This window comes from Scyliorhinus canicula, chromosome 22 (genome assembly GCF_902713615.1).
Source record: "Scyliorhinus canicula chromosome 22, sScyCan1.1, whole genome shotgun sequence".
Classification (NCBI taxonomy): Eukaryota; Metazoa; Chordata; class Chondrichthyes; order Carcharhiniformes; family Scyliorhinidae; genus Scyliorhinus; species Scyliorhinus canicula.
The window spans coordinates 2,532,964-2,556,601 of NC_052167.1; the positions used below are offsets into that span (position 1 = coordinate 2,532,964).

Here is a 23,638-nt window from a genome sequence, read left to right on the forward strand (position 1 = left end):
AGAAGAGAGTGTAGCTATCCGGTAAGCAAGGGTCAAGTTAGCCACCGCTTTAACCAGCTTTGATGCAACCGAGGCACTAGTACATTAAGACCACCTAGACATCTTCAGACTCGTTTGATTGCTCACAGAATAAAGCAAGTGGCCAAGATTACTGCTGACATATTAACATCTGAATGTCTCCGTACAGCTCGTGGCTGACTTTCCACACAATGCTACAACAAAAAGCTAGACGAGCCGTTGCGGAAAGATGCATTTAAAGTGACCAGCCACCTCTCAAGTGTTAGATATTTAAAAACCTGGTGGCTTTCTCACGATTTAAAATATGTTGCAACGCTCTGTCTCTCCATGAGGCCCACCCCCTTGAATTGGACTTGAACGCATGCCACCCCAACCCAGAAGAGAGGACAAATCAAACCGAAAACCGTACCTTTAATTCATTTAAGAATATCCTTCAGTGGTTCTTAATGAGATAGTGTGATGAGATTTATTTTCTGTGAATGAGAATAGAGAAGCTCTCTTCCAACTCCCTGGAAACTGGATATTAGCCTAGCTCGTCCATGGCAATTTAACTGTATTAATTGTCATCGTCCTATTCCTCCAATCATAAACTGACCACTAATAAAAGTTGACATTGAAAGGAAAGACATTGCTGCCTCTTGCTGCATGTCGTGTTTTTCAGATGGCAGATAATCAATAGACAATACGATATTGTGTGGTTGCTATCAGATAGTTGCGTATGCAAAATAATTTGGAACAAGGACGAAAACTGAATAAATGACAAAGACCATAAATGATTTTTTTGTAATGAGTTCAGGAGTTCAAGTCAATCGCTGAAACCTTATTTCTAAATCACTAATCGTCCTAATGAGTTGATATTGGTGTTTCCAGGCTTCCGGAGAAAAGCTGCTAGCAATGCTGTTGCTGATTAAAATGTTATTTTCATACCATTCATCTCTCCCCCTCGCACCCCCCCCCCACCCCCCCCCCCCCCCCCCCCCCCCACCCCCCCCACCCCCTCTCACTATCGCCGTCCCAGTTCTGCAGGCACTGTGAATCCTTTCAGCAAAAACAGTTGGATCCATCAGATAAATGCCTTTCCTGCGCTGCTCACGGGTCAAGAGGAGCGGAAAAGCTTTCCACAGGATCAGCAAGTTAACCTCTTTCCCAGTCCTCGCAGTCTAACTATATGGATTCACCCTCCCACCGCCCCAACCACCCTAATCTCTTCCTCCCCCTGACTGGCTCTGCCCCCATGTCCCACCTGACTGGCGCTCCTGTTCTGCTCCCGGCGGCTGGGGCCTGGGGCCGCAGGCTTTCCCACCCGACGGCCTTTCAATCAGGTCCTGTCCTTAGGGCAGCACAGTAGCACAGTGATTAGCACTGTTGCTTCACAGCTCCAGGGTCCTGGGTTCGATTCCTGGCTTGGGTCACTGTCTGGGCAGAGTTTGCACATTCTCCTTGTGTCTGCGTGCGTTTCCTCCGGGTGCTCTGGTTTCCTCCCACAAGTCCCGAAAGACGTGCTGTTAGGTAACTTGGAGTTCTCCCTCTGTGTACCCGAACAGGCGCCGGAGTGTGGCGACTCGGGGATTTTCACGGTAACTTCACTGCAGTGTTAATGTAAGCCTACTTGTGACAATAAAGATTATTATATTACACGCAAGTGCGATCCGAACTTGTTTGTCGTTTCCTGGCCGCTAACCGTCCTCCCTCACCCTCCCTCCTTCTCCCTGCACATAAACATTGGAGCAAGGCTGCTCAAATGTCATATCAAAAGCTGTATGTCCAACGTGCATCCCCTTACGGGCCCAGGCAAGGGTCCCCATGCTCAGAGTTACAAGGGGAATGGAGTAACCAGCAAACTACCGGTGCTGCTGACAGAACATTAAGGGGCGATGGGCTGCTTCCAAGCGATGGATTCTTCGGGAAGAAGACTTGTGCTTCCTTTCAGCTTTAATTAGTCAAGTCAATAATACTCAAAATAAAATGGAGATTTTAATCACCCGCGAGTTCCTTCAGCGTTACATAAATGCAAGGCGTCCTTTTTTCCTTTGATTTAAGTGATTATTTACCTCACTGCTGTTCATAAGGTCATGTTGAAAATGAGGGCCGCGTCTGCCTAAGGAACAGCAATCACTACACTGCAGATTGTGTGAAGCACTTTGAGATATTTCCGAGCGATGCGATCGGAAGTAATACAAATGCAAGTCTTTCTTTCCTTAACAGCCTGAAAAACCATATATAAGTCACCCCTCTGACAGCCTCCAATTAAAGAATTCCCATTTGTGCTCTTCCAATGGAATGGCTTTTTCCGGTAGGTGGAAGCAATACTCACCAGAGGTTTTTATTGACGGGGATGAATCCTTCCTCCCTCCCACATTTGGTGAGGACAGCAGAAATAAATCCCTGTGGGGAAGGGCAAACGCAGAGTTGGTCAATAAGCGTTAAAAGGAAGGAAACACGTGAGCCGGTGGAATCAGCAGCAAGTGGACAGATGTTGACAGCAGTTTTTAACAATTCGCATTGATTATGCAGCAAAATATTGCATGGAATTAACCACACAAACAGTTGCTTAAAAGGAAAATAACCGAGAGGTTGAAGGGTTGAAGTACAAAAGGAAAACCCAAAAGGCAAATTCAAATCCAGTAGGACGAGGTAAATGCAGGTCATTTAAAAAAAAATGATAACAGGGAATTGACAACGTAGATGTAGTACAGATGTTTCCTCAGCCACGATGGTAGTGAATGGCGGTGTGAGCTCCAGGGGCTGAATTGCCCACTCCTTCTCCTAGTTCTTAAATAATGTTCTTATTAGTGGCAACGTTAAATCAAGACGTAATTCTTTTTAAAAATATATTTAGAGTGCCGAATTTATTTTTTTAACCCCAATCAGGGGGCAATTTAGCGTGGTCAATCCACCTACCTTTGCATCTTTTGGGATGTGGGGGTGAGACCCACGCAGACACGGGGAGAATGTGCAAACTCCACACGGACGGTGACCCGGGGCCGGGATCGAACCTGGGACCTCAGCGCTGTGCTGACCATTGCGCCACCCTGCCGTCCAGGTGAACAGAAGTTAAATGAGCCGAATCATATTTTCAGGCCCAAGCCTAGGGTCATTAACACACACGTAATGGATTTGTGGAATTGGCTTTGCATGTTATAGTGCAGAACTAAAACCTAGAATCCTTGTAAACAAAGACGACTTGCATTAATATAGCACCTTTCATGACCTCTGCTCCCAGAATGCTTTGCACTTTTTGAGGTGTAGTCACTGTTGTAATGTTGGAAATGCGTCACCAATTTGCGCACAGCAAGAAATGAAAATCGCTTATTGTCAAATGAAGTTACTGTGTAAAGCCCCCTAGTCGCCACATTCCGGCGCCTGTTCGGGGAGGCTGGTACGGGAATTGAACCCACGCTGCTGGCCTGCCTTGGTCTGCTTTCAAAGCCAGCGATTTAGCCCAGTGCTAAAGCAGCCCCTCCACAAACATCAATATGATACTGGCCAGATCATCTGTTTTTTTCTCAACAATGTTCTTTGGGCAGCTTGGGAGAACTCTCCAGTTCATCTTCCAAATAGTGCCACGGGATTATTACATCTCAGGTGGGGTGAGAGGGAAACCTCAGTCTTTCGGGGTGGATGAGCGAAGGAGGAGCAACTTTCCCCAGCCAGCGGCTCTAGCCTTGTGACCCTCGCTATTGTAAAACCAGGATTTCCATGGCGACTGCAGAGTTGTTACAGTTACACTGTGCACGGATTCTGCCGTTGTGGTGTGAACACAACTCAAATCTGGTGTCGGAATCTGGACATTGGGGCAAAATGCATTGAGAATATTGGGTCAGGGTCGAGAAGACATGAATAACCTCATGTTATAACACACCTTTAGCATACTGTTTAGTTGTAAGATTTACAAGTGACCACCATGGGTTATCTGTAGACAGATCTCCTACTTTTCAATTCTGCCTTTCTTGATTTATTTTTCTCAATTAACTTCTAGAATGTGACTGGTTCCAACGTTCCAATTATTTTGGCAGTGGAATGAGGCAGAAAGGGGCTTGGGGAATGTCAGCTCATTACCAGACACCGGTAATGTAACTCATTTCCTTCTTCTCGAATCTTCAAACCTTCATTCACTCCGCTTTTTCAAAACAAATCTTCCGGTTCAAGGTTGGGCCATTTGCCAATGATTCAACGATACTGTCAGGGCAGAGAGGCAGTTTTACGACATGAATGACATTTGTTTCGTTGGGTGATCAGTGACATTTAAAACTCCCCCAACAACTTCAAAGGGATGACAGTCCCCCATTGAAAATTGATCTTCATTGGTATTGATCTTTAAGTAACCGCTCTACCTATAAGCAAGTGATATTGCACCAGCCAGATTCCTATGGCAAGTCTACAAAATAATCTAATGAAATGGGCCGCTTTTATGAGATTGTTCAACATCTAAACGATTGTACGGGAGGATTTTACTCTAATGACCCCGGTGTGTACCTAGTTCAAACCGCGATCATCCACCATTTATATTGAACATACAGAGCAGAGACTGGACATTCATGACCAACCAGCCCATGTGGGTATGATCCACTCAAGCCCCCCCCCCCCCCCCCACCCACCCCTCACACCCCCCATCCCTCCTCAGTTAACTCTATCCCTACATAATTTAATGCCAATTTCCTGATGCCCCAGAAACTCAGGAATGCTGGAGTTCCCCTTACATGTACAACAGGCCAGGGGTCAAGCTCCACGATAGCACTTATGGAGATGACCCAGGGCAACACATCACCCATCTTCACTCAAAGGGTATTGAACCTGGGGAATTGCCTACCACAGAAGGCTGAGGAGGCCAAGTCACTGAAAGTATTCAAGAGAGGGATAGATAATATTTTTACTTTTAATGGCATCAAGGGGTAGGGGGAAAAAGTGGGAATGTGGCGTTGAGATAGAGGATAATAATAATATTGAATGGCGAAGCGGGCTCGAAGGGCTGAATGGCGTACCCTTGCTTCTAGTTTCTATGTTTCGTCACGACATCGCTGCATGGTCAGAGATGCCAGATTTTGATGGGGCACAGGATTGGCAGAATCCTATCTGACTGTTCTGCCGTGTGTTAAAGATCCCGTGGTCAATATTTGGAAAATGCATGAGGAAGGGTCCCAATCAACAGTCAAGCCTCGACCACAATTGGCGAGAGTTTGTTATTTGTCTTATTTTTTTGCAGTTGGATCTTGTGGAGTGCTAAGTGGCTGCTTCTCGTTCTTGCAGCTGTCGCTGCTTCAGGCTGATTCGACGTGAGAAAAGTCCTTTGGTGATATTTCCGAGCTTCAGACAGGAGTGTTACCAACCGAACCAAACTGATACAGAAATAAGGCAAGGAACTGTAAAATAACATCCGACTGGCTTGATTTGAAATGACTACTGGTTAATCAGGACGTCATGCATAAACCTAACAATTAACATACGAGTGATGTCAATGACCTCGCCTAATTGATTATGCCTAATCAATTATAGATTTCTCATCTTTCTCTGGCTAAAGTGCCATCTGTCAAGTTTTCATTCATGTAACCTGCCCATCACTCAGACAATGTCATATAACAAAATTAAGTTTGATCCTTTCCTTGCGCTGACAGTTTATGTTAGTGACAAAGCCACGCAGCTGGTGGCATGAAGCAATAATGAGACGTCAGGCCATATTTCACCAGGCCAAGGATTAGAAAGCGGGTGCTGATGGATTAGCATAAACCATATTCTGTAATGAAACCTTCAGTTGAAGAATTATTCATTGATGGACCCACCATTTTAATTCATGCAAATTAAAAAGTAAGACTCGCTTGATGGAATACTTCATCAAATTTCTTCGGCATATTTTCAAGCATTTCAAATACCAAAATGCAGTGCCTCATTACCAGATTAGTCTGCAAATAGCAAAATACCACAGAGCAACAAGGTGAATGGAATATATGGAATTAGGTTGCAGATTAGCCACAATCTCATTGAATGATTAAGACCATCAGACGCAGGAGCAGAAGTAGGCCAATCGGCCCATCGAGTCTGCTCCACCATTCAATAAGATCATTATTGATCTGATGTGATAATCCTCAATTCCATCTTCCCACCTTATCCCCATAAACCTCGATTCCCTCGCTGATTAAAAACCTGTCTCTCTCATGCCTTGAACATGCTTAACAACCCAGCCTCTACAGCTCTCTGCTGCAAAGAATTCCACAGATTCACTAGCCCCGAGAGAACAAATTCCCCCTCATCCCTGTCCTATTTGGACGTTCTCTTACTCTGAGATTATGCTCTCTGGTCCCTGACTCTCCCACAAAGAGAAATAAGTTTGAGGGGTTAAATTGCCAACTCCTGTGTTCCCACGTTTTGCTGTATTTAAGGGAAGAATGTTGACCGGGATAATCAGGGGACTTCACTTTCAGATCGTGTCATGGGTCATTAACCTTCATCCAAAGGCTGACATCTCCACCAATGACACAATGGTGCACAATAGTTTGGTGGGGTGTTTCCCGCTGGCTTTTTGGTGAGATCCAGACCTGGGTTCACTCACACTGAGAGTGAGATTTGATTTCCAAAATACAGAGTCCTGTTTTGGGTGCAAATAACGGAGTGTTTCTCGGTGTCTGCAGCGCCGAGATCGACCCCGCAATCAATCGGGACTCTTTGGCGAGGAAATGCCCAGCCGAGGCCGCACTTCCTGAACTGACGAGCTGAGGGTGAGATCCAGATCACGACGTCTCGCGAGATCTGGTTAGATTTACCGGCCACGTCTCATCACCAAGTGGGGCACAGCGAGACCATTCGACCGCGCCCGTAATCACTTTTTAGAGCCGTGGGAAATTCCCCCCGGTCCAGCCCACACTTAGAAATGTTCAGCAGTGGTTAACTGAACTCGCCGGTAAGACCACCTCCTCAGAGATCGGAGTGCTATATGGAAAGAGTGCCCCAATCTCTACCCATGGACAATGCCACCCCCGCAGACATGGACATTAGCAGGTTGGCACCGCCAGGGTGCAAAGGGGAGTGCCAAAGTACTGCCCTGCCCTGTCCCCAACCACCTGGGGGGCTCTAATAGCCTTCAAGACTACCAGAGTGGCCATCATGCCTTCTGTCCACTTGTGGAGACTGGTCCTAATCGGCTCCCGGGTGAGGCCCCGCCAGTGAGACCAATGACTCCTGGGCGCCGGGAGAACACGGCCTCATATAGGCCGCACATATCTAAATATGATTATCTGGATGTCACTCAGTGAGGGCGTGATCCAGATCGTGCCAGGCGCCGCGAGTTGGGCGACTCATGCCAGAATTTGGACCTGGCACGAAGCCTGATTTGGGCCTCTCCCACGATGCGCTGGACGCAGCACAGGGGGAAAATTGCACCCCTGGTCTAATCTTTCATCCAAAGGCTGACATCGCCACCAACACAGCATTCCCTCAGTACTGCACTGCAATATCAGTTTGGATTTTGTCCAAATTCTGCATTGGGTCTTGCACCCACAACCTCTTACCTAAAGTAAGCGGCCTAAAAATAGAGGCGAGATGACATATATCAATGAAATTCGCAGCAGCCTTTCTGTAGAAGGGCAAACTGAATTAAAAATGGCTGATATTTGTACCAGCTGGATAAAAAAAACCTGCAAGTCAGGAGGCAGGTAATCCCGATAAAGAACAGCGTGGAGATGGATCAGTGGTTACAACCAAAACCTCTTCATTTGAGACCTCCTTTATGTTTGCTGAATCTAAGTGGAAGTTTGGACTGTGTAAGGTAAGAGAGTTTCATATTGCTTGGAAGTACCAAATTAACTTGGACAATAAGTACTATTAGCAAGGTGATTGAGCAAGGTTGGCTAGGGAAAAACAAAGTGAATGGTTGATTCGGGATTATTTGACAAAGTTAATAGGGAACTGCTTCGCTATCTGTTGAGTTAAGTAACAAAAATGTTAATAGCACTGCCCGAAATTTTTTTCACTTGGATGAACTTTGCACAGTTTCCAAATAGCCCGATGACACCTTCCATACATGCGCTAAAGTTGAAAACATAGCCATCAACTGGAGAGGGAGGGCAGGAGATGAGTTCCTCTGCGTCTTATCATTCTGCTATCTTAACCTCATACCACTCTCAGCACCTTCTTTAATCTTTCACACTGCCATTATTGCTCCCTTTGTCTAATGCCCATGTCATCTGTGTCAAATCTCTCAGCTCCCACCCATCCCTGAATTTTTATTCTGCACCACCCTCTTAATCAGTATAACATCCATCACATTTCTCCCTCTCTGTAGCTCTGAAGAATTGTGTCTTGAAACGTTAGCTCTGTTTCTCTCGCCACGGATGCAGCCAGACCGAGTTTTTCCAACCTGTTTCTGTCACTAGTGTCCACTTTTGTGCCTTGGTATTGCTGCCTCTATGAGTTCTGACCACTTTTTCACTTGTTGCAGCCTCCATTCGCATTTCTGTTTGACCCCTGCACAGTCCACGACAGCTCAAAGCAGAAGTGGAAAAATGAATTACAATTCTCTTTGTTCCCTCGCATGGCTCATCGCGCAAGGTCCAAATGATTCCTGACGTGGCAGAAAGTGAGGCGCCTCAGGCACTTGACATATCGGCCAATTACAAGCAGACAGCATGCTCGATGTGAAATGGGGTGGAGTGGAGCGGACCACTGGGCAAAGTGCTTTTAGGAAAGGCTCAATATACCAGGAAAAATGGGATTAGTCGATTGGAAATGTGACATGGACTGCCACAGTCTTGCAGCTAGCTTCCGCAAACGCACCTCCTCACCTCGGTGAAGAAGCTTAAATGTGGCAGCTGATCTGTGCGATAATTCAAACAGTGTTTGGTATTGACCATAGGTGTCTGAACTGGTAAAATGTCCTATTCCCTCGGGCTAGGACCCTTCACTGTGTTAAAGAGAGTGGGAAAATAGCAGACAGGTGCATCAAATATAAATGTAACAACAGGAAGGACCAATCTTTCCTTGCCTTCCAAGCTGCTACTGGGAGTCTAGGTTTCCTGAAACCACCTTCTAAACATGTGCACCTGGGGGTAATGAATTCCCACATCACACAATGATTATGTCATGACACAGGCCCTGATCTTGGCCCAGGATGCAGTAACATTTGAAGGCAAACAGCCCAGTCATATGCAGATTTGCTCATTTGTGTACACATTACTCAATGGACTCCAGCAGATCTGGAGGCAAATCGGGGAGAGCAAGGCATGGAATTTGCAGTTTCTCCATTTGAGCACCAATTTTCACATGTGATGTAAAGTTCCTGCAACTGAGCAACACTCTAAAGAATGTCAAGTGAAGAATCTGCGCACAATCTGACGAGGGTAGGGATCACAAGAGATTCACTGAGTCTTAAAATATAAGAACCTCTCACGAGATAATTAGCACATGAACCATGATTATATTCCTTGTTTAGTCTTTGGTTTTAAAATTCTCAACCTTGTGTTCCAATACCTCCATGTCCTTGCCCTTATCCATCTCTGTAATCTCTCCAGCTCTACAACCCTCAGAGATTTCTGCACTCCTCCAATTCCAGCCTTTGGCATGTCCCTGATTTTCTTTGCTCCACCGTTGACTGCGTTTTCAGTCATCTGGGCCTTCAGCTCGGGAATCCCCTCTTTAAATCATTAATCGTGTCAGATATTTTAAGTCAATGGGGCAGCAGGGTAGCATGGTGGTTAGCATAAATGCTTCACAGCTCTAGGGTCCCAGGTTCGATTCCCGGCTGGGTCACTGTCTGTGTGGAGTCTGCACGTCCTCCCCCTGTGTGCGTGGGTTTCCTCCGGGTGCTCCGGTTTCCTCCCACAGTCCAAAGATGTGCGGGTTAGGTGGATTGGCCATGCTAAATTGCCCGTAGTGTCCTAATAAAAGTAAGGTTAGGGGGGGGGGGGGTTGTTGGGTTATGGGTGTAGGGTGGATACGTGGGTTTGAGTGGGGTGATCATGGCTCGGCACAACATTGAGGGCCGAAGGGCCTGTTCTGTGCTGTACTGTTCTATGTTCTATGTTCAAACAGTCTTTTCTGTCGAAATTCAGGTAACATTTGGAAGAGAATTGGGTGGCATACTCTGCGAGGGCACGGTAACATCGGGGTTAGCACTGCAGCCTCACAGCTCCAGGGCCCCGGGTTCGATTCCCGGCTTGGGTCACTGTGTGCGGAGTCTGCACGTTCTCCCCGTGTCTGCGTGGGCTTCCTCCAAGTGCTCCGGTTTCCTCCCACAGCCAAAAGGTGGATTAGCCATGCTAAAATTGTCCCTTAGTGTTCAAAGATGTGCAGCTTAGACGTGGTTACGGGGATAGGGTGGGGTGTGGGCCAAGGTAGGATGCTCTTTCACTGGATCGGTGCAGACCCGATGGGCGAACTGGTCTCCTTCTGCTCTGTAGGAATTCTAAGGCTCTCTGGACATAAGCGGTAGCATATGTGTTAAAATCCAATCGCTTCAATAGTTAACAGGGTAACGGACTGTTGACAGAAAACTATCCATTCTCTGGAGCCTGGGTTTGAAAATGACCAGTATGAGAGCCGGCGTCTCAGTAAATTGATTATACCCCTGTGGCTTTAGTAATCTAGTGGACCAAAAGTAATGAATTCTTTCCTAGCGGATGTACACTTCTTTGTAAGTAGCACTGAGACAGTACAATTTCCAATGAATCTCAGATGGATTCAATGCACTAGTTAAAACGCCCTGTACAGACATAGGAAATGCACTAGAGGCAGGTAATAAATCATTACATCATTGCTTTCTGACAGCTAGAATCATCAATTTATGGCAGGGAATCTCAATCGGCCACCCCATTACATTTCGGGACATGGAAGCTGTTCAAAATATTGCCTCTGCTTGTAAATCGAAAAGAGGTAAGTAGAGGAAGGTCTGGTTTTTTTGCACTGTTGTCCATGATTATCCCGAAGCTGTGGAAGGCCATACGATTTGTCGGGTCACACGGTGGTGTGGAATGGATGGGCCCCTCGAGTCTGCTTTGTCATTCAGTACGATCATGGACGATCTTCTATCTCAACTCCACGTTCCTGCCTGCTCCCCATTTCCCTTGATTCCCTCAGAGGTCGAGAATCTACTGATTTCAGTGTTGGGACGGGTGGGAAGGTGGTGGGGTGAGCAGCTGCCTCAATTTTCATGTGTCGCTCACCCCTGCCGCTGAAAACACGCTCAGAAGGAACACATTAAATGCAGCCCAATGTGGCTGAGGTCACAGTTGGGCAGTGGGAGAATGCCCAAGAAGCCAAAGTCAGAAAAACTGAGACTTGGAGGCGGAGGAGTTTACAAATAAAGAGAGGCAAAGTCGCAGGATGGTTTCAAAACAAATTTTAAATTTTGCGACTGCGCGTGGGACAATGGGCACTATTCCATTTCTCCCTCAGCTTTCCGTTTGACTTTTTTTAACATTCTTTCTCTCTCTCAATTCTCGGATTATTTTCCTTCTGCATCTGTTGCTCTCCACAAATAAGCATTTCGCCATTTTGAGCGATCAATGGTCACAGAGCAATCTCTCCAGCTTGGAGGAGCCAAATAGCAAAACCATGATTCTGGAGATGTTGGAGAAGCATTAGAAACCCTTTGTTGATTCTGTCTCCATTTTTCTTTACGCTTAAACTCAATTCGTTGCCAAGAAAGCTCACTGATCTTTGTTATTGAACTCACATGCCACTAAATGAGTAATGCTGTAGTTAACACGTTAAAATCCTTTCCCTGACATTTTAACAACCTCGTTAACTTGTTTATTTCAAATGGATTTAAGTTTGTAAAAACTACAGCAGACACCGCGCTCCTCGGCTGTATCGACAAATTGATGTCACCAGAACTTACTTCCTTTGTGGCCTCCCGTTGAAACCATTGCTGACACCAAAACAGCTCCAAGTCCTAAGTACCTTGTTATGTCTGTGGTTAATTTGACTCACCAATAAAACAGCCCATATGAGGAACCGCTTTAGGATGCTGAGGTTGCTGGGACGATATGCAAGAATGATCTTTCCAGCCTGCAAAGAAATTAGAAAAGAAGAGATCAATGGTGAAGAATATTTGTGGGGAGGGGGAAGGCTCAGTGTGGTCCTCTACTGTCACTTGGCCTCCGAAACAAGACTTCAATACAAGCTAAACAGAAGGGCTGCAAACTCCATTTCTCAGAGAGACACTGGATGCTTCAGTGCTTTTGAATTGTGGCAATCATCTTCAGCACTGACCTCCAGTCTAGTCGGAGAAATTGAAAGTTTCTCCTCTGATGGATGACTAGGAGTTGGAGTGCGTTCAAAAAATTCTCCTTCCACTGCACAGATTGTGGTCAGAATACAGCCCAGATGGATGGGATGGAACTGCCTCTGTCCAATGGTTGCTAATTGTCCAAAATGAAACCAATTTGGCTGATTCGAGCTCCCAGTCCACAATCAGTGAGTACTGGGGGTGATTAAGTAATTTAGAAGTGGTTTATCAAACTCATGTTCAGGTGGAGCCGCAGAGTGAGAATCATTCTATCTTTGTAAAGGGGTTCATCTCTATGTATGCATTTTGCCAATGTGTAGATTGTTTTACAATTGGTGAGCAAACACTTTTGCGTGCACAATCATGAATCATTTCAATCTTCCTGGAACAATGAACAGAATATTAGAATGCATCCCCAATGATGAAATAGAACAATTTGCCAGCAAGAATTCTGGAATTCCATGTAGCAAAACCAGAAATATACAGTAAGTGTAAACCAGAGGCTTTGATGATTCATTTGCACTAAGACATCATACAAATATGGAGGATGCATTACATCTTGGTCAACCGAATGTTTGATCATGTACAGACAGCAGATTTTAAATACCATTGTTACAAAAACTGTAGCATAGGAAATGCTAGGTGGGGGGAGGACACGGTAGCACGGTGGTTAGCACTGCTGCCTCATAGCTCCAGGGTCACAGGTTCGATTCCCGGCTTGGGTCACTGTCTGTGCGGAGTCTGTACGTTCTCCCCGTGTCTGCGTGGGTTTCCTCCGGGTGCTCCGGTTTCCTCCCACAGTCCAAAGATGTGCAGGTTAGGTGGATTGGCCAAGCTAAATTGTCCCTTAGTGCCCAAAAGGTTAAGTGGGTTTACTGGGTTACGGGAATAAGGTGGAGGCGTGGGCTAAAGTAGGGTACGCTTTCCAAGGGCCGGTGCAGGCTCGATGGGCCGAATGACCTCCTTCTGCACTGTTGGGATTCTATGGAGTCTATGACCGGAGTGAATAAGGATGGTTAAATGAAACTGGTATCTTCCCTGATGGCCAATTGATACTTTGCACCATAAGAGGCCAAGCACAGGCAGGAATCAAAAGAGACTAGTCTGTTAAAACCTACTGATGGGACCCCTGGAGGGGGATAATCAGCTTCAGGTTAAAAACCGAGTTAAGAAACTGCCTGGTCACTGGTGAGCCAGCGCTGCTAGAGGGATGTCTGCCAGTTCCCTGATAGAATGGTAAATGCAGACAAATGAACATTGGATTCCAAACGCGGTCTGTCTACATGACACTCCAGCCTGGAGTGACTTCTAAGCTGCACTTTAAGCAATTAAACTTTGCTGGTTCTTACACAGCATTGTGCTAAGTGCATGGAAGCAATCTACTCCAAGGATTCAGCAACAGTATAAACCAGCAGAAGCGATGCACGACCAAGTTTACGATTTTCAAATGAATCCAAGATTCCATTATTGCATTTAAAATCAGTTTCCTCCTTTAAAATGATGCTCAGTTATAATTTTACGGGCTATTTCTTTGTCTAACTCTGGGCTGACTGCCAATGTACTCCATGTCATTGACATGTGGAGATATTCACACTACAGGATTAATGATCATGACGTCAATACTACAAGCTTATTGAGAAATAATTAGCAGTTGATTAACAAGAGAATCCATAGCCATAATATAATGCATTCTGTTAATTGCTTCTCCAACATTAGTTTGGTTCTCCAGTTAATGCCACCTGACAATGGGGTGTTAATGCTCCATGACTTTCCCTTCTAGAGATCTGTGAGGAAAATATTTTGGAAAAGGGAACTTTGTTCCATTTTTGTGTGTCCAGTTTCATTGTTGAGAACACCCAGACCAAGGAAAGATTCTTTTTTATACTTCCAACCACTACACCCTCAGGGCGTCCCAATATATTACTTTGTCATTACAGCCGTTGTTTTTGAGGCAAACATTGTTTTTTTATACTGCAAGGTTTAACAAACAGAAAATAAATGAGGCAGCACGGTAGCATAGTGGTTAGCACAATTGCTTCACAGCCCCAGGGTCCCAGGTTCGATTCCCGGCTGGGTCATTGTCTGTGCGGAGTCTGCACGTTCTCCCCGTGTCTGCGTGAGTTTCCTCCGGGTGCTCCGGTTTCCTCCCGCAGCCCAAAGATGTGCGGGTTACGTGGATTGGCCAGGTTAAATTGCCCTTAGTGGGTGTTGCTGGGTTACGGGGATAGGGTAGATGCATGGGCTTGAGTAGGGTGATCATTGCTCGGCACAACATCGAGAGCCGAAGGGCCTGTTCTGTGCTGTACTGTTCTATGTTCTAATAAATGGATTAGAGGAAATTCTAATTTTGATTGAGGAAGGAATATTGTCCAGGATACTAGCAGAACTACCAAACTCTTCTTCCAACGTGGGAACTAGAGAAAAAGTAATTCATTAAAAAAAAGTGATATCAAGAAAAGGAATTTCAACCATTTAATCAGAGCTGAAAGGCTACAGAGATCATTTCTAGAGGGCAAAATGAAGGACATCAGAAAAAAAGAGTACCCTTTGTCGTCCAGTACTTTCCTGGAGCGGAGGAACTACGACATCTTCTTCGCAGCCTTCAACACATCATCGATGAAGACGAACATCTTGCCAAAGTCATCCCCACACCCCCACTACTTGCCTTCAAACAACCGCGCAACCTCAATCAACCATTGTGTGCAGCAAATTACCCAGCCTTCCGAACAGCGACCACGACACCACACAACCCTGCCATGGCAATCTCTGCAAGACGTGCCGGATTATTGACTTGGATACCACCATTACACGTGAGAACACCACCCACCAGGTACGCGGTACATACTCGTGCGACTCGGCCAACTTGTCTACCTCATACGCTGCAGGAAAGGATGTCCTGAAGCGTGGTACATTGGCGAGACCATGCAGACGCCGCGACAACGAATGAACGGGCATCGTGCGACAATCACCAGGCAGGAATGTTCCCTTCCAGTCGGCGAACACTTCAGCAGTCAAGGGCATTCAGCCTCTGATCTCCGGGTAAGCATTCTCCAAGGCAGCCTTCAGGCCACGCGACAACGCAGAATTGTCGAGCAGAAACTTATAGCCAAGTTCCGCATACATGAGTGCGGCCTCAACCGGGACCTGGGATTCATGTCGCATTACATTCATCCCCCACCATCTGGCCTGGACTTGCAAAACCCTACCAACTGTCCTGGCTTGAGACAATTCACACCTCTTTAACCTGGGGTTACCCCTATCTCTGGATCTGTAAAGACTTGATTACCTACAAATGCTCGCATTCTAAGCATTGTCCAGCATCTTTGAATTTGTCTATATATATGTTTCTGGAACATACCTCTTCATTCACCTGAGGAAGGAGCAGTGCTCCGAAAGCTCGTGTTTGAAACAAACCTGTTGGACTTTAACCTGGTGTTGTAAGACTTCTTACTGTGATCAGAAAAAGGGGTTGATCTAGGCGTAGTTGGATGATGGATGTCACAGGTCAGTCGCAGGCGAGCTACAGTGGATGTGTGAGGATGGAGCAAGACAGACAAATGTGAGATACCCTGACAGGAGAGTGGTAGATACAGGCAGCAGCAGCAATTGGAATCTCAATGCCTTTTCTTTGAAACGATGAAATCTTGTGATCACCGCACAAGAAGGAGGCTTAGGTCACAGTGAGCAATGGGCCTGGTCAAATTCTGCGGGTGGGGATGGTAGCACACCCTCACCCACCATCCTGTGGAACAAGTCGAAGAACTATTCAGTCGGGGTGCAGCCCTCAATCCCCTCCAGTAACCCCACAATACTCACATCCTGTCTCCTGGATCTGTTCTCCAGGCCATTCAGCTTAGCTAACGTTCTGTTAACCTCGACCACAAAAGCAAGGCCAGGCTCGAGGGAGGTCACGATGATCCGACAATGCGACCTCCATGCCCTTAATTGTGGCCCCAAGAGCCTCAACAGACTTACTGGAGGTTTTAAGAACGAAACAAATAGTGGCCAAGGCCTCTTCAACAGGTTTTGTCAGTGTTTATTGAGCTCGATCGCCATAACGTTGGTGAAAGCTTCAGCCATTAGTGGAGAAGTTGCTGACTCTGCCATCTTACCTCCAGGTGTACTCTGGGAGGCTTCAGAGTCAGTCAAGGAGTTTTGGACAAATTCCTTTTTGGCTCTGCCTCCTTTGGGCATCTCAGTTACGAGAGGACTCTACACGACCGAATTTCTGGATTTTTCCGAGAGGTTAAAGACCCGCGGCTTCGGGAAAAAGGGAGCAAAAGTCAGGTTTCCAGAGATCAGCTCACCAGCTAGAAGTGCGGCCGCGTCGGGAAGAACCCCCCCCCCCCCCCCCCCCCCACACCCTCCCCTCCCACACCCCACCCTCCCAGGCCTAAACAAACGGCTAAGTGTAGATTTTGGGTTTCGCGCAAGGAAGCGGACTTAGTTTTACGTCTGCTGAATCGCGCCCACTGGCTTTAATCTGGGCGAAGTGATGATCCTCACAGACATGCCTCGCACATGTTGCAGCTTCGGGTATTTGAGAATGGCAGTGACAACTCATGGGATTTGTGGCCCTCACCGAGGTGAGATTTCCAAAGTCGGGGTTGTTTGTGTGTTGCGGTTAGTGTCGGTGAAGGTGCAAACTGCACATGGCCACCAGATGTTGGCGAGGCCAAGTCCGGTCATCAATCACTGACCATTTCACCACCTACTCTCACAGCTTCCAAATCCCGTCATTACAGCATGGAAAGCATTCATTTCACCAAAGCTCCTTTATAACAGGGCGTTGATTGATACATTTCGGCTTCCAGCAAAGACAGCCAACTCTGCTCTGACTATTTCCCTGCTAATGCCTACAGCAACCCCCCCCCCCCCCCCCCCCACACACACCTCTGGCGTTTGTTTGAAAGCCAACTAATGTCAAAACTTTGCAGCACCTGTGATAAACCAGAAATCACGGGAGTATGAAATATTGAAAACCTATATTGCATTTTGTGTTTGCTGATCTTTCGTGGGGGGTGGGTGGCAGGGCAGGGGCTAAAGCAGTGATAAGTTAATTTTGTTTGAGTGCCTTTGTTTGAACTTTGATATTCTTTCCTTTGTTCTGATCAGTGAAAAGCTTCAGCAACACTTCTCTCTTTCCTTCGATAGAGAAAATCCACACGAGGTGCTGCTCCCCGAGATTCCGGCTCTTGTGGGTGACAGTCGTGTTCATGTTGCACGTCTGGTCCCACCATTTCAAAGTAGTTTATTTAATGTTGAGATGATGGCATCACACATGCAGCTATCCATTATCTGACGCTGAAATCGGCATGTGCATCACGAAAGCTGCAGCCGTTACGTCCAAGTTGAGGAAGAGAGTGCAGAACAACAGTGACCTGACTGAGAACACCAAACGTCAACTCTACTCAGCTTGGGTCCTCAAAGTGCTTTCCTCAAAGACCTTCTGTCTGGTGAATGGGCCACTGGGTCATGAAGTACTAGGAGTCCATACTTCCATTACAAGGAGCACTTGCAAGTGAGGTACGAAGGTGATGGACATTGACATGGACAACTGGGAGATAGCGGCTGACGGTCGTGACCTTTGGAGACTGGCTCTTTGGAGGGGCACTTGAGGAGGCAAGGATAAATGAATGTTCAGCTGGCAAGAAGAGACTTCAAAGAAAACAGAGGCATGCGTAATGTAGCCATCTAAGATGGACACTGGGCTACAAAATGGAGAACTGCTAAGGCTGCAGGGAAAAACAGTCTTAGCAAGGACAAGCAGTTTGCAGAAGACTAATTAGCATTCTGCACGTACAGAAACCAGTTTTTGGCCAGGTGCAGAGTTTCAGCCAAAGGTGTAAATGGCAACAGATCTACATAGTAATGAGGTGATCCAGATCCAGACCCCACACAATAGAAACATTTAAGTATCAATGGATACTTTTGAGTAGACGCCCAGACAGAATGGCGCCACTGTATCCAACACAAAGAACCATAGGGACAGCCCACCCATCGAGGAACGACCCTCAGATTGGGGGGTTTAGAAGATATCGATTGGGAAAAGGCCCAATTGATACATGGCAGGTAAAAGGCCCACCCCGAAGGGGCACGGACTTCTGGGACCTATAAGAATAGACCCCGCACATGGTTCGGTCTGTTGCTTCCAGACTCCGGCCCAGACTTGTTACATCGCATCCTGACTCCAGTTTCAGCACCGGCCGTTGAGCATCTGCCATCGAACTGTAAGTGCCAATACAACGACCGCTACGTGATCCAGACCTTGCTAGATCCTGACAACTTTAAGTACCTGAGAGTTGCAGACCAAGAACGGGACGAAGGCCTTGCTCCCTGACCTTGACTGTTCCTGTCTAGATAAGTATTTTAGTTGTTTTGTATTAGAAGTAAGTTAGTCTCTTTAACGTATGCATGTGTATTTATTATATTTGTCATAATAAATATCAATCGTTTGGACTTACTAATCGGTGTACAGATTTATTATTTTGAACCTGACCTTGATATACTTGTGAGTTGTCTAAATACGGCACCTGGCGACTCCTGAGCATAATTACATACACAGAGCCATAGTAGTGTTAAGCACACGGCCTTTAAGCGTGTTAATACACTCCAGTAAAACGAGCAACAGTACCTTCTCGGTCCACTGTCGTCCTCTGCAGCAATGGGGCAGAGACTGCCATGCCAGAGTAAGGCGTCTGAGCCATCTCAGGCCACGTTTAACACAGAGTTGACCACCCAGGCTGAAACCATCATCTCATCAGGCAGAAGGCATCTAAGGTGCAATATCTTTAAGGGTCCTTCCTGGTGTTTCCCTTAGTTCCTATTTCTTTTATTTTGACTTTATCATTTTTGGCCCATGGATCGTTCATGGAGACAGGCGTTTAAGTCGTTGAGAGGAAGGAAGGAACTCAAATTGTCAAAGTAGTACACTGTGTTATAAAGTTTTAACACTATCGGACCATCAAGGAGCACCACCATTTTGGGGCAGACAACCCCAGACTTTATGGCACCCAAGAGATTAGAGAGGTTTATTCTGATTTGTTGGCTGTTCACCAATGGATTGGCCAGGGTCTGTAACCTGCCTGGCAACTGACAACGAATGGTTCCCGTCAGGTGGGGCTTTTTGGAGAGACCCCAGGAGATGCCACTGGACCCTCAAGGTGGAAGCAGCTCTCTCTCTCCGCTCCACCGCCTACTGCCTGAAGGCAGAAACTTCTAGACCCAGAAAGAAGACGTTGTCTCTCTCTCCCTGCTACTCCTGTGAGTCTACAGTGAAAACCATTACAGGCTGACAGAAGAGATAACATCCGTCTGAAGGCCTAGACTGAAGAAGAAACAAATTGAAGACGCCAGTCTGAAACAAAGACTCTTGTCCTTTTACTTTCATAATTATTTTACACCCCTCTTTCCCCTCTGTGTTTGTTTGTCTGTGTAGGTGTGTGTCGAGGGTGGGGTGAGTTAAAAGCGGGGGGATAGAGATTAGATAGTAATTGACCAGTATTTTTTGTTGCCTATTTAATTATAGTTACTGTTAATTATAAAAAGTTAATTGTGTTTGAATTTACAAACCTGGTGACTGTAATTACAGGGCAGCCGAGGACCTCGGGTAGTTTAAAATCAAAGTTAACTTCAACCGTGTTGCGACTCAGGTAAGTGAGGCTGGAATTGAGCGCACACTGGCCCAGGGTGTCGTGACAATGTGATAAGGCACCAATGTAAATGCGAGTCTTATTTTGCATTGGCAGTGACTATTTACAAAGTGTTCAATTTGTCACCTCAACAGCCGAGAGATTTCTTCTCCTAATCGCCCATTCATCATTATCCCTACTACCAAACTATAGGATAGGGTGCGATCAAATTTCGTTCAATCAGGTTTGGTATCAGTGCATTATTTACTAATGTTGGATTAGCGTTATCTCAGCCCCGGCAGAAAGTTTAGCAAATACAATGAAGGGTATAAATGATTGCTTTCAATAAAACTAGGAGAACGCAATTTTCCTTGTAATTAATGACCCACTAACGAAACGGAAAAACTGTTTCTTGAGATGTGCGGCTGTTGAGAACGCAATTTTATTAACAGGTCGTTCATTCCTGAGAAAGCTGGGCATTGATCACGAGAAGAGGGACTTAATCTTGAGTTGAAGGCAGAAATCTTTCTTTTGAAAAAGCAACCGAGGGACAGAAGAGTAAGGAATTGTAATGATTCCAAATGTTCCACTTGTACTTAACTCGTTCATTATTGTTCTTGGTTTGGAAAATAATGCAGTTGCACCAGTGCATAAGATGCTTGTATGTTTTTCAACCCTCTGATTTATTTAAAGGGTATATGAGATTTGGGCATAGTTTCTACATTGGATTTTATAACAGGAAGAATTTCATTGGTACAGCACCTGATCACATCTCAGAAAAATCCAAAAGTCCTCGATATACAGTGAATACTTTGAAGTGTTGGCTAGTGTAGACTTGAGAGATGAACAGACACTTCCAACACTGATGAAGGTTCAACTCAATTTTATTAACTACTTCTAACTAACTAACACACGATGACTGTGGGTCTAAATGATGCTAACTTAAACTAGAGACCTAAGCCTTGTCTGAACCAGTTGATTCTCTCAGCACGTGGTGAGAGTCTGTGCTGGGCTGGATGAGTTCTTGTTACACTCAGAGGCAGCACCCAGAATGAGCGGGAACTATGGTGCCCTCTGCCTTTATAGTGTGTGTATTCTAACTGGTGAGTGGCTGCGGTGTTTGTACATGTTGATTGGTCCCTGTGTGTGTCCATCAGTGTGTGTCTGCACCATGATGTACTGGTGTATATTATGACATACTTGAAGCGGAGTCTTGGTTTTATAATCATATGTGCCTTGCCCACAGCAATGTTCCACAGCAAGTGAAGTGAATGACCACTTAATCTGTTGGTTCTGTTGGTTGTTGGAGGAATATAAGTCATAACAATGCAAGAACTCCCGGCTCCCTCGCTCTTTCTCAAGGATGCTCTGGGCAATGTTCTCCTTTACTGAGGGTAGGGAAGAGGGGAGGGAAGGCTGCGCCCTGGATTTGAACTCCAACAGTGCAGCACCCCCCTCAGTACTGTCACTGAAAGTGCCGCTGTTGATGATATGTGCGCAGAGTTTGACCCCATAACCTTCTAATGCAGGTGCAACCACTGCCGAGCTAAGATGAATGGTGTTTCTCCAAGGGTTAATTCCAAGTTAATGTTAAGTAAAAAAGATCATCGCTTCTCGGCGTTTTGGCTAAGATGAGCGTGAGATCAGGTGCAATGCCTGGATCTGGTATGTCGCTATTGTGCGAACCATGAATTGGATTCAATTTGAATTGGTTTTTGGAGCAGGCAAGGGGCTGGATTAAGGGTTTGCCCCTGTCCACACTCTGAGTTCTGGCTTTATAACTCTGATAAAGTAATTTTAAAAAATCTTCTTTAAAAAGTAAAAAAAGAGGGCAACACAGTGAAGCAGTGGGTTAGCATTGCGGCCTCACAGCGTTGAGGTCCCAGGTTTGATCCCAGCTCTGGGTCACTGTCCATGTGGAGTTTTCACATTCTCTCGTGTTAGTGTGGGTTTCGCCCCCTGTGGTAGTCACCACTGATGTATATATTGTATATAGAGGATGTCGATGTAGGTGCTTTATGGTAAGGCCCTGTACTACAGGTACGGGGGTAGTTCCCTTCCTGCTGGCTCCGCCCAGTAGGCGGAGTATAAATATGTGTGCTCCCCGTACAGCAGCCATTTCCGCAGCTGCTGTAGGAGGCCACACACCTTAGTGTAATAAAGCCTCGATTGCATCCAACTCTCGTCTTTGTGTAATTGATCGTGCATCACCCCCACAACCCAAAAATGTGCCGGCTAGGTGGATTGGCCGGGCTAAATTGCCCCTTAATTGGAAAAAATGAATTGGGTTCTCTAAAAAAAATTTTAAAGTAAAAAAGGATCAACACGGGGCAAGCAAACAGGAAAATGTCTGAGCCATAACTGTGTTAACGCAATCGTTCTAAAGAGCTGGAATTAAAAGTTGCCCACTTTGTACTTGCATTATGTCATGTTTGATGGAGGCATTTGGGAAAGTGTGGATGGAAAACCCCAACTTCTGACAAAAATGCGTGAATTCTCTGGTCGCTGGGATTCGCTTTTCCCGCTGGCATGCACCCAGTGGATTTCACGGTGATATGGGATGGCTTCAATGGGAAATCCGGTTGACAAGCGGCGGGAAGGTAGAATCCCACCGCCAGCGAACAGTGCGAGGCCGAGAAATCCACGGCGGGGGCACTGGGGTATCCCGCTCACGGTCTTCAACACCAAACATTGGGCGGAATTATTCCAGCTCACCAGCTGCCTGGCCGGCTTGTCACACCGCATGTTTGAAAAACTTAGAGAAAATATTGTAAAGGGGGCGGGTCCTGTGGGCCGAGGCGGGCCGCCCACGGGCAACTTCTGACAAAAAGGGCTTCCCGGAAGCCCCCACAGACACAGACGTCCCCCACAGACTCCGAAACCCCTCCCAAAGACACAGAAGCCTCCCACCCCATGGGCACGGACGCCCCCCCCCCCCCCCTCCCCATGGGTGGATGATACTTTGGGGAGGCCTGCTCATGGCATATAAATGTACAGCAATGGACCTCCTGACCTTTCTCGGTGTGAACACCATTACATGATTGGCGGTGTGCGGGGCAACCTCAATAGAAAATCCCGCCGGCGTAGAAGCCATTTTGGGACTTCCACAGGATTCTCCGCCCACTCCGGCTTTCCACAGTTGCTGGAAAGGGAGTGGAAATTCCCCCCACGATTAATTATGAGAAATCCCGTGCCTTTTTCCAGGTGGACATTGAAGATCCCATGGCACCATCCAAGGATGGCCGGCTGTTCGCCTTTGTTGTGTTGGAACTCAGAATGGCTACACGATTAAGGCGATTCTTTACAAGGAGAACTGTGAGAGGCTTTGAAGTGATAACATGGTATATAAATGCAAGTATTATTATCTCGGTGCCATTGACAGGAGTTCAGTAGTAGGAGCTTTGTAAAGTCACATAGATCCATGTGGCCCTCGAAAGTAAGGTGTTAAAGTTGGATGGAGGACGCAGAACCTTAAAGCTGCCGTAAGGTTCACTGGCTGTGACAGTTCAAATGCCTTAAATACAAGTCGCCTAATTCAAGGCACCATTAAATGTTCCTGAACTACTCCTCCCACAGGTAAATATATTAATTTTTCTCCTTCTGACAGTTGAATGAAAGTCTTTTAGCAAAGACTGAGAAGCTGTCTCTTTAAATTGTGTCTGCGGAGTTCTCCAGCACATTTCTCTCCACACTCGGCTGATATGCAGGGAATTCTCAATCAGCCCGAGTGACATCAGAAGGCAGCTGGACCCAACTGGGAGCCTTGTGTAGACAA

General features: G+C 46.3%; 1 protein-coding gene across 2 annotated transcripts in view; it reads right to left on the minus strand.

Moving 5' to 3' along the window:
* Positions 1–23,638, minus strand: part of si:dkey-192p21.6 (uncharacterized protein LOC565246 homolog) — a 237,319-nt gene that overhangs the window by 10,548 nt on the left and 203,133 nt on the right. For both annotated transcript variants that reach the window (XM_038783222.1, XM_038783221.1), the window contains exons 15-16: positions 11,935–12,012; positions 2,333–2,403 (exon numbers count right to left, since the gene is read on the minus strand). In XM_038783222.1, coding sequence (XP_038639150.1) covers positions 2,333–2,403; positions 11,935–12,012 — 149 coding nt within the window. The remainder of the gene's footprint in view (positions 1–2,332; positions 2,404–11,934; positions 12,013–23,638) is intronic.